Genomic DNA, 12,015 nt, shown 5'->3' on the forward strand with positions numbered 1-12,015 from the left:
ACTAGATAGACACGTACTTTGGAGAGAGACACCTGTTTGTGCTGCTCCCACCAGCACCCAGCTGAGATCCATTAGAGCCGTCAGAACGAAATTACTTCTGAGATGCGGTTGTAATGCCCGGGTCAGAAACTTCCGTTCTCTACTATTTCTTCGGGAAAACCTTAAAGGAGAGTCAATATGAAACACTGCCCCGTTCTTCCCCCGTGGAAAAGTTACCGCTTTGCATCCACTCCGCAAGACTGCAGGCATGTCCTTCTACAGGGGCAGGAGGCTGCGGGCGCCGGAGGCGGCCGAGGGGCCGAGCGGAGCCCGGGCGGAGCGGCGGGCCCGCGCTGCTCCGGTGCCGCCGAGAGCGCCTTGGCGGCGGCCCCGCCCCGCGGCCGCACACGAGCCGCCGGCGCCGCCGCGGGGCCCGAGGCGGGCGGCGCCAGGCGGGCAGAGGCGCGGCGTGGCTGCCCGGCGTGGCTGCCCGGCGGGAACCGCGCCGTGACCGTCGCAGCCGCGGGGGGACCCGCACCGTACCTCAGAGGTCCCCCTGAGCGGGCGTGCGCTCCGCCTGGCAGCGCCAAGGTAAACACCGCGCCAAACGCTCAGCGCGAACACCTGACTCAGGCGGCGGGGCGCAGGCACAGGGCGAGCCCCGGCCCGGCCTCCCGGCCCGCCCCGCCGCCCTCGCTCCGGAGGGTGCTGCCCAGCGCGCTCCGGGGCGGTGCGCTGCTGTCCGGGGCGGTGGCTCCGGCTCCCGCCGTCCAGAGGGAAGCGCGTCCCGCGGGTGCCGGCGTGCGCGGTCCTCCCGGGGCTCGGCCATGCTGCTGTCGCTGCAGGCTCCGAGGGGGTCAGCGCTGCCCGCCTGCCTCCGCCCGCCCGCCCGGAGATAAGCCAAGCCATGACCGCAGCGCCTCGGGGGCCGGATCTCAGTTTTTTAAAGGAGGAGGAAGCCAGGGCCATTTTTCAGGTGCTGCAGAGGGACTCGGAGCTCCGGCGGGCTGAGAAGGACCGAGTCAGGTACCAGGCTCGACCCCCGCCGTCGCTGCCCACCGCACCCGCGCGGGGGCGGAAGGCGCGGAGCCGGGCGGCGGGGGAGCGGAGGGGCGCACGGCCCCGGCGCGGGGCGGCGGCGGCGCCCGCGGCTGCTTCGCCCCGCTGAGAAGAGCGGGAAGAGGGCCGCCCCGCCGGGAAGGGTCTGCGCCGGCCGAGGCGCCGCAGGGGGACAGGGAGGGCCGGGCTCGCTGCGCGGAAGGCTGTGGCCCCGCCGGGGGAGCGGGAGGGCCGGCCGCCAGCGCCTGCTGCTGCGGGGCCGCCGGAGCCGCCCGTCCCGGGCATCTGCAGCATCGGGACGTCTGGGAAACGCGTGTTGTGACAGAGACGGCTCTGAGTCACGGCTGCTGTTCCCGTGGCTCCTCTCCTTCCCCGAGGAGGAGGAGAGGGCCACTGCTGTCTCCCGCGGTGTCGCTGGCAGGGGGCGTAGCCTAAATCAACACTGGTACCAGGGGAGACAACGGTGCCGGGGAAGTTTTGCGGGACCTTGCAGGGAGACTCGGCGGCTCTCGGGCCGATCCCGGAGCCGATCCTGGCAGCTTTTGGAAACCAAGCCAGGCACTCGCCTGGCTGAAAGGTTGTTCACAAGACCCTTTCAAGTGACTTAACTGAACTCCCTCTGCATTCAGGTACGCAAGTCGTCCTGCGGTACGTGCATCTTATACGAGCCGTATGAAGAAATAGAACAGCCTCGACCTTGTTTCTAGCTCGTATCTCCCCCGTGTGCAATGACCAAAGCTATTTGTATTGATAGTGAAAGCAAAGGTCAAGGAATTAATAAAAATTATGCTGGAAGATGAGCCGTTTATTATTAAAGGTTATTGTTTCTTCCTCCAGATGAGACCTGAGGTAGCTTGTGGGCAGCTTGCAAGTGAGAGGCAGTGTCCTCTCAGATTCGCAAGTGGGCACCTTTCACAAGTAATGCTTCTGTGTAAGATGTAGAAGGAATGTTAATGAATAACATTTCTGTCAAGTGGATTGTTGCACTGTGTATTTTTTATTTCAGTCAAGTGGATTTTATGATTGGCATGGTTAAACATTATGTGTCAACACTGACTTGCATCTAAAACTTGTCTTCTTTTTCTGCAGCATGTGAACCTGGACTGGGTTAAATGTGACGATTTCTTTCTTCCATAATTTGGCATTACCTTTCTTTCTTTCTTTGATTAATTTCTGTTCCATGTGTCCCATTATGACCCAAAAAAGGAGGAATATTTTGGATATGGAGAATTACATGGCTGGATGGTTTTAAGTTTAAAACTCTGGGTGAGACTAAAGCTGGAGCAAATGCAGTGAGGCTTCCAGTGATGTGGAGAGGCTTGTGAAGTAATAGCCTGCTCTTGAACTCAAGGCTTCCACCTGCCCCCAAATTTGTATTTGTTTCTCTGTGTACTTAGGACTTTGTCAATAGGAAGTGGTCTCTCTCTTTTTGCAAAAGCTGTCAAAATAAACATGGCATAAGAGGGCATTTCTGGTGATGCTTTACTGAGATGGAGTCTACTTTAAATCTCAGCTGAAGAGGCATTCAGAAGTTGAGCAGAAGATAGGTGAAGTGTGTATGATCAAAGCACCATACTGAAATCTGGGTTAAATGCTGGATCTCTCAAAGGCTTTGTATGTGTCCTTGGGCAAGTTTCTTAATCTCTCTTGGGCCTAATAAGAGTACTTTCCTTCTCACTCCACTTGTCTGCCTGGTCTTATTTAGACTGTAAGCTCTTCAGGCCAGGGGATTCCCATCAGAAGAAGATGGGTACCAGTCTGTGTGGTGTTGCCCTGTGCTACTATAATCTAAATAACATCAGTGATCACCCTGGAGGGCCAAATCCTGCAGTTCCTATATGACCACAGTGAGCTTCAGAGGCTCTAAACAAAATTGCGTTTGCTCCCCTTGGTCCCACATACCTGCCCCCTTGGCTCTATGTCATTCTTATTACTATTATTTTGATAATTAACTTTGTACACATTTTTTTCAGTTCAGAAGTTTTAAAATAATGCTTGAGCACTGTGGCAGCCCGCTCCTGGGATGCTTTCAAAGTGTGATTTTGAAGTATGCTGTCAAACAAATGAGGCATATAGGAGATGCTGTGGAACGGAAGGAGAGGTTTCATCAATACTACTTTTTTGCATGAAGTCACTGAAGTCAGTTGTCCCCCGAACTGCTCTTAAGCGTGGTTTTAGAAAGAGCTAGTTGGAGCTGGGCAGGGCCAGGGAGCAAGTCAATAATAACCAGTGGGCTCACTGGTCGAGTTTGTTCAGTGATCATCTGTATTTACAATATAGCATGTCCCTGTATAGACCAATCTAGACTGGATTGACAGAGGGAATGAAGCATTTGCTGGCAGACCACAAGTCAGGTTCTAATGACTGCGCTGATCTTGCCCATGCTGTTTGATGTCATATAAGCAAGCACATAGCTGCAGATCTCTTGAAAGATCAATGAAAAACTGAAATCCATTCCCAGATACAGCTCTGGAATCAAAAAAGCAGGAATGGGCTTTTCTCTCTTTACAAGCTGCATTTGTTATATAAAAAAAGTTAACACCACTTCATTTTGAAAGACAAAATCAGAAGTAAGATCAAAAGATGAATCCTGACATCCTGTATGGCTTACGGTGTCCAACAAATGACAACCATGGTTCAGAGGTTGATGTTTGTGATTTTCACATAAACACAAATGTACTGCAGTGCAGCATGAAATACTGACCTCCTCAAATTCCTCCTCAAGCACATTGAGCTCTCAGCTATGTAACCGTAATTGTTTCCAGACAAATATTTTTTTTTTCTTTTCTTGTTGCTTACCTACTCTGGAAACTTGATAGAACCACTGGATCTCTCTTCACCCAGACAGCCCACACCTTCATGAAATCAAACACATACTGGGGGCATTCTCTGGGAAAAGGTTAGTTGCTTTATACAACCCCTCTCCATCTCCCTTTCTCTTTCTCTCTGTAGCCTTTGTGTGGAGTGGGAATGTGTGACTTATGTGGTCGATTGTGCACATTTGTGTAGCAGTGGGCCTCACTTTGTGCTGTCCCTCCCTGCTCCTCCTGATGCCCCAGCACATCCTCTGGGTACCATCGGCCCTTTCTCAGCTCCCGTGGCAGGCTTCGCACCTCTAAGCCTGGTTTGGAAGACCTCGCAGTATTGCTTTCCCTTTTGTGCAGAAATGGACTGTGTGACCTGTTGGACCTTTATTTGTTCTTGCTGCTGGTGGGGAGCTGAGCTCCTGATGTGCCCTGGGCTGCTGGTTCCCCAGACTGCCTTTTTTTTGCCTGTTTTCTCCTTTCCAGTGCCCTCTCGTGGCTCCTCTCAGCAGTACCTTTGAACACCAACAGCAAAATAGCCATACCCTGACTCCTTCTCCCACGAAACAGGTTCAGAGAAGCAGCAACAGTCAGCTTTGGTGTAACTCACATGACTGTTCACTGCTATATCCACTGAAAATAATTTAGAAACTTAGTAATCACGTATTTCGTAATTTAAAAGAAGAATTACATATTAGTTTTGGACTTGGGTAACACCCAGCTTCAGTATTCTTTGTTGTTCCATCAAATCCAGTCTTACTCATAATAGCAACTTGGAAAAAACTTCATTTATCATAAGCATTAATGTGGGAGAAAAAATGGAATATAGGGTCTGTATATCAATGTACATGCATTCTTCTATAATAATAATTGCAATGTTAAGATAGAAGTCCAGCTCAAGTCACAAAACGCTACTTTAGTAAGCCTGGTTAATGAAACAGATGATTTTGCAGATGCTTGTGAAAGAAGGTTCCTTCTCCCAAATATTTCAATCACAGTTAGATGCCCAGGAGGAGATAGGGAGGAATCTGGCATGTTCAGAGGGTAGTGGCATGTTCAGATGGCTCCCTAACAATTCAGCTTCCATAAGGACACAATGAATGCTTGCTGTAGGCACAGTTATTAATACCACAGGTCAACTTTCCATACGTAATGAAATAGGCCTGAAAATCATAACATAAAAACATTTCGGGTCTTATTCAACTTCTGGTTTCAAGCCTTCAGGGTGCACCCAGCTCATCTTCTCAAGCTTTGTTCTGCAGCTGCTGGGGACAGAAATTAAAAAAGAATTGACAGCTGATATTTGCATGCAGAGCCCCAGGTCCCAAAGGTTTAACAAACCTGTAGGTGCTTCTCTTTTCTGTCCTTTCTCCAAGAAGCTGATGGGCAGGGTGACAAGGGAGGCTGGCTGCTTCCTGTCTCTTCAGGATGGCACTTCAGAGCCTGGCAGGTAGCAGAGGGACTGGCAGTCCCTGTAGGAAGGCTCAGCAGCAATAGGGTATGAAGCTGTGGGATACAGAGGTGGAGCTGCTGCCTTTTATCTCCGAGGCAGCTCCTCCCTCTGCAGAGTGTGGAGAGGCAGACAGTGCCCAAGCAGGTGTCTTTCCAGTCTGCTTTGGGGCTCTGATGCCTCAGACTGGCCGAGCACAGGGTGCAGAGATGCACCTCCACCGCTGAACAGCACCGGGGCCCAGAGAAGGCAGCTGAGACGAGAGGAGCCAGGAAACATGGAGCCAGCTACTTAAAAGAGGCAGCAGGTAGGGGGTTGTGGCATGGGAACAGGTAGCTGGTACATTTGCATGTTGTCCAAAAAATGAATAGTTGGGAGATACAGCAGAAGAGCTACAGATAAATAGAGAATGTATTTAAAAGGGCAGAAGAGCTCTGAATTCTTTAATTATTAACTTTATTTAGGACATTTGTCTCTTTTATATAATGCTCCTATTATGACTACATACAATAGCCTTGTGCCATTTTAGTTTATTAATCCTTGAGAAAAAGGGAGATACTGTTATCTTCACTTTCAAATGAGACACTGAAAATAACTGAGAGACTGAGCCACTGAACAGGGAAATGAACCTACCTCCCTGAGTAGCAGTTTACTTGCTAGATCATGTTTCAAGAAGCAGCTATGCCTGTATTGTGTAAGGAATTCTTTCTCTTTTCAGTAGGAAGAATGGAAAAAATTTAATTACCAGCTCTAGAACGTATCTTAGGCATCAGCCACTGTCTATGAATAGGAACTGAAAAAAAGAGGAAAGGGAAATGGAGCTTTTGGGAGACAAGAGCACTCATTCCATTTGCTTTAATTTGTTTTGCTTATTTCCAGGTTGGTTAATGCTTTTGCTTTTTTTTATTTAGTAGATCTATTCTTACAGATCTATGACAATGAGAATAAATGGCAGCAAAGCAGAGTTTTGTTTTAATTTATCCTCAAATATAAAGATGAAAAGCAAAATAAATTAATTGGGAGGTACATTCAGCACCACTCACTGCTCTTCTCTTGGTGACCCATTAACAGCATATGATTCTCGTGGGAAAGATGAATCCCCTCCTTTGTTCTAGACAGTCTCTACAACAAATCATTTGGACGTAGTTACTTGCTACAGGAACACAACTGTTCTTACTGCCTTACGGCAGATCATTTACTGAGTTCATTGTCTGTTGCAAGTAATTCCTTATTGTATTCTCCTGACTGACATTTGCTCTCACAGGTCTGGTATAGAAGGTGGGAATAAAACACTGTGTGGGGAATGTATTTTTTCACCTTTTTCCATTCTCATAACCTTGGAAGGCATTTGTTGCAGAGGTGCAGACATACTCAGCACCCTCTTGGTGCTTCAGTTCTTTTGTCTTGCTTACAGTTTGAGGGGTCTGACATTGTAGCCTTTATTTTGGCTTAGTAGTCCTGTTGACCCTCTTGCAGCCTCTCAGAGACTAAGAATAACTTCTTGGATGTTAGAGATCTAGATTAGGGGCCCAACTCCTTATAATTACAAAGAATTTTTAGAATCAACCCCAAAATACCCATAAGCTGCATGGGTGAGGTGAGCAGGCAGGATACCAGGACAGCACCACTTGGGTATATTGTTGTTCCAGTGGAGCTCCATCCCTGAACAAAGCATTAATAAAGAAATTCTTTCACAAGAGATACTCCACCTGGGATGTTTCAGGGCACAAGTGCTCTATTGTGTCTTGTTTGTGGAGTAGATACTATTATTGTTTACTACTGATACTGTGCCACCGGCATGTTTAGTAGTTTGTAAACACTTATGAAAACAGGTCCTTGAAGCTCTGAAGCGCTAATATGCTAAGGAAGTGTAAATAGAAGCAAAAATGGCAGGGAAGACTGTGATTAAAAAACTTTACTCAGTTTGGTAAACAATTACTGTCATAAATAATCCCACTTTGAGACTCCCCTTGTTCAAGTGGGTGTACTGTAACCAAAGGTAATTAGTTAAGTTGCATATCAAGATTTTCCTCATCGCCAGTTTTTAAGAATCCTATATTGGGGGGGGGTATGTAGAGTCAAGGACTGGGGCTTCACGTGAGCTGAGGAAGAGCAGGTGGTAACAGCCGAGGGCAGGTGGGCACAGCGTGTGCCATTTTCTGTTTTGGTTTTTAGCCCTGTGCATCTAGGCTAACTAAACCGAAGTCTGTGGTGTAACTCCGGTTTTACATCTACAGAGCAGGGTCCGGACCAGCATTGTTGCCAGCTCATTGGTCTTTGTCTTTTCATAGTAAACCAATTTCAGTGTTAATGAAAGGTCAATCCTTTCCTCCAAAGCTTTGCACTTCTTTGTGTTTGAGAGGAGGGGGTTTTCTGCGGTGTGTGTGGCAGTAGATTGAGACCCAGAAGCACCTTTTGAGGTGTGTTATGTTTGGAAGAGCCTGTCTAGTAGTGCACTGAATGTATTTCTTCTTTCTTCGTGTTCTTGGGGCCGCAGGGGCTCCCCACGGGGCTGGCAGGGCAGGGCCTCGCCACCAGGGCCTGTGCCACCATCCCACCGCCCCAGCAAGACAGACGGGGGCGGCCCCAGCCCAATCACCATGGTGGCGCAGTAGGGCTGAGGCCAGGCCCGTGGAGTTGAGTCCGGGTCAGGATCAGGCCCAGTGAGGGTAACCAGGTCCACCACAGCCCAGTGATCATGGGGCAGGGTCATGGTGATGATGCAGGGCCAAGGTCAAGCCCTGAAGTCACGTCAGGGTCAGGCCTGGTGACAGTGACCAGGGTCAGTCATGGCCCCATGATGGCTGGGCAGGCCAGGGGTGTGGTGGCCAGGCTGAGGCCAGGTGGGGACGTCAGCCTGGGGGTCAAGGCCTGGATCAGTGTGGCAGTGGCTGTGCACAGGCAGAGCTGGGGATGCATCTGGGGCTGTAGCTGAGGCAAGGCCCAGTCAGACAGCCTCCATTTAAAAGCAGCTCCCAGGGGAAGGAGAGATGGCCCTTGCTGAGGCTTCTGGCTGTCTTCATGACGGGTTTCTCTAAGGCCACCAGCTCTGCTCTTCCCAAGCTGGCCCTGGGCCCGGGCAGCCAAACCCATGGGAGCGGGAGGGACATGCTCAGGGCGTTTTCCCCCATGCTCATTCAAACACAGGCCTTGTGCCAGGACTCAAACTAATGTTTGCATTTTCAAGTGACAAAATACTGTAAAAATGAAAGTCATAATGATTATTATTGTCATTATTATCTAGCCCACTTTCTGATGTCACTAGGGCTGCGAAAAAGAAGATACTTGTTGAAACTGATGAGATTTAAGCCAAGGCTTACTGTTAAGCCCATGGGTAGATATTTTCTAAGTCTAAGCTTAATGGCACAAGTAGAATTAATTGAGCTTTGTCTATGTGGATAAATTGACCAGGCTTCAAGAATAAATAGGTCAGGCACAGCAGTACAAGCTAACATTAACTAATGAGTAGACAGTCAATATGGGGAGTTATTCTGGAATAACTGCTAATGCAGAACACCCCGATTTTGTTAGTTTTTCTATGGACTTGTGACCCAGTTAAGGGTCACCTTGTAGGAAGTCTCTGCACTTCCCAGATTTGACCTTTCCAATAGTAATGTCTCTATGTTCTCAACACCCTCTGTCTCCTCCACAATTCAAGTGCAGAAGTTAAAATAATAATTGACATTAGTGGGAATAGGAAATGGCCATCAGGTGGAAGAAGACAGCTTTCCATACTAAGCAAGCAAAGAGTCATGGAGTTGCACGGAGAAGAGAACTGTCTCAAATGCTGAAAGCATCAGCAAGGTATGGTCACTCTCACTTTAGCTCAGCTTTCTTATATATGTCTATTAAAAGTTGTTTGTAGTGCCAGTGACATGTGGTAGAGCCTCCAGAAGGTAATGCCAGTGAAGTGTAACATGCACTGTCTGTGATTGCTGTAAGGAAAGGAATGAATATCAGTCTGCAGTGAGCAGCCTTGGAAGAACCCCAGAAATATTTTCAGGTGCTGTCAGCTTCTACACACTGTCTGTGTCCCAACACTTTCAAGTCCTTGCACATATTTCAGAAATATTAAATGGGTTATGCCAGGAAGTCAAAAGAAGTGTTGCACAGGAACATATCTGATTCATGTTCAGAGTGGCTGGATGTCTCCCCCAGTACTGGCATAGCTGTGCTCCAGTGGTGTGTTCATATTAGTGTGCCTTGTAATCCTCTCAAAGACTGCAGCACATGCTTTCTGTGGTGAAACCCGAGGCACTGTAGTTTTACTGGGCTTGGTCCCTGAGGTACTTCAGGTTCTTGGGTCCATCTAGACATGCAGCAATTGCACCTCCTGTAGATGTGGCTCTTGCAGAGACCTGGCTAAGAGCTGAGAGCAAGGCTTGTTGGGCTGTATGTCAAGACTTCAGCTGATGTTCATTGGTTTGTATCAGATACTGTTTTGACAGCATTTGAAAAATGTTGCATGCATCTGTCTCCTTTTCTTCTTTAAAATTTAGTTTTTGTTAGTGCTTTATGTATACAAAACTTAATCATCCTTTAACACCTTTTTGCTCTCTGAATCTAGTTTTCAAATCAAATGGAGCTTGGCCCAATGGGGTTTTAAGCTTTGGGCACAGAGACCCCATTTTCTTCTGTGTTCCTAACTTTAACACAGGACTATATAGACTTAAGGACTGACCTCAGTTCAACCTTTCCTGTGCTTGTTTTAAACTGAAAAATTACTTAATTTCCTGGAGCTGACAGTCTGAAGAGTTTTACAACTTACATATTTCATGTGAGAAATGCATTAAAACAAGTAGGGAAAAAGTGGGACATTTTGCTGAGGATTTGTGCATCTAAATGTTCACATAAATTATAGAATCATAGAATGGTTTGGGTTGGAAAGCATCTTAAAGATCATCTAGTTCCAGGCCCCCTGCCATGGGCAGGGACACCTTCCACTAGACCAGGCTGCTCAAAGCTCCATCCAACCTGGCCGTGGACACTTCCAGGGATGGGGCATCCACAGCTTCTCTGGGCAACCTGTTCTAGTGCCTCACCACCCTCACAGTAAAGAATTTCTTCCTTACATCTAGTCTAAATCTACCCTCTTTCAGTTTCAAGCCATTACCATATCACTACATGCCCTTGTAAAATGTCCCTCTCTGACTTTCTCATAGGCCTCCTTTAGGTACTGGAAGGTTACTATAAGGTATTCCTGGAGCCTTCTCCTCTCCAGGCTGAACAACCCCAACTCTCTCAGCCTGCCTTCATAGGAGAGGTGCCCCAGCCCTCTGATTGTCTTCATGGCCCTCCTCTGGACTTGCCTCAACAGGTCCATGTCCTTCTTAGGATGGGGCCCCCAGAGCTGAACGCAGTACTGCAGGTGGGGTCTCATGAGAGCAGAGTAGAGGGCGAGAATCACCTCCCTCGACCTGCTGGTCACGCTTCTTTTGATGCAGCCCAGGATACAGTTGGCTTTCTGGGCTGCAAGTGCACATTGCCGGGTCATGTTGAGCTTCCTGTCAACCAACACCGCTGAGTCCTTCTCCTCAGGGCTGCTCTCAATCCACTCATCGCCCAGCCTGTATTTGTGCTTGAGATTGCCCTGACCCATGTGCAGAATCTTGCACTTGGCCTTGTTGAACTTCATGAGGTTTGCACAGGCCCACCTCTCAAGCCTGTCCAGGTCCCTCTGGATGGCATCTCTTCCCTCCAGCCTGTTGACCGCAGCACACAGCTTGGTGTCATCGACAAACTTGCTGAGGGTACACTCAATCCCACTGTCCAGGTCGCCGACAAAGATGTTAAACAATGCCGGTCCCAATACAGACCCCTGAGGAACACCACTCGTCACTGCTCTCCACTCTGACATGGAGCTGTTGATCACAACTCTTTGAGTGTGACCATCCAGCAAATTCCTTATCCACCAAGTGGTCCATTCATCAAATCCATGTCTCTCCAATTTAGAGACAAGGATGTTGTGCGGGACGGTGTCAAATGCTTTGCACAATTCCAGGTAGATGATGTCAGTTGCTCCTCCCTTATCTACCAATGCTGTTACCCTGTTGTAGAAGGCCACCAAACTTGTCAGGCATGATTTGCCCTTAGCAAAGCCGTGTTGGCTGTCACCAATCACCTCCTTATTTTCCATGTGCCTTAGTATAGTTTTCAGGAGGATCTGCTCCATGATCTTGCTGGGCACAGAAATGAGACTGACTGGCCTGTAATTCCCCAGGTCTTCCTTTTTTCCCTTTTTAAAAATGGGTGTTATGTTTCCCCTTTTCCAGTCAGTGAGAACTTCCCTGGAGCGCCGTGACTTCTCAAATATGGTGGATAGTGGCTTAGCCACTTCATCTGCCAGTTCTCTCAGGACCCACGGATGCATCTCATCAGGTCCCATGGACTTGTGCACCTTCAGGTTGGTTCCTTAGGCGGTCTTGAACCTGATTTTTTCTCCTGTGGTGGGCAGTTCTTCATTCTCCCAGTCCCTGCTTTTTCCTTCTGTGACTTGGGCAGTGTGGCTGGAGCACTTGCTGGTGAAGACTGAGGCAAAAAAGTCATTGAGTACCTCAGCCTTCTCAATATCCCGGGTAACCACGTTTCCTGTTTCTTTCCAGAGAGGGCCCACGTTTTCCCTAGTCTCCCTTTTATCGCCGATGTACCTATTCCTAATCCTTCTTTGCAGGTAGATATTTATGTTAACACTGTTCAATGTAATAAGTTGTATTTCAATGCCTG

The 12,015-nt window shown here is 48.5% G+C and overlaps 1 protein-coding gene across 1 annotated transcript in view; it reads left to right on the forward strand.

Moving 5' to 3' along the window:
• Positions 1 to 386: 386 nt before the first annotated feature.
• EXPH5 (exophilin 5) overlaps positions 387 to 12,015 on the forward strand; it is a 39,486-nt gene continuing 27,857 nt past the window's right edge. Inside the window, exon 1 of the mRNA XM_069808237.1 lies at positions 387 to 1,005. Within this exon, the coding sequence (XP_069664338.1) occupies positions 887 to 1,005 (119 nt within the window). The 5' untranslated portion in view covers positions 387 to 886. The remainder of the gene's footprint in view (positions 1,006 to 12,015) is intronic.

This window comes from Haliaeetus albicilla, chromosome 20 (assembly GCF_947461875.1).
Source record: "Haliaeetus albicilla chromosome 20, bHalAlb1.1, whole genome shotgun sequence".
In the NCBI taxonomy this organism is placed as follows: Eukaryota; Metazoa; Chordata; class Aves; order Accipitriformes; family Accipitridae; genus Haliaeetus; species Haliaeetus albicilla.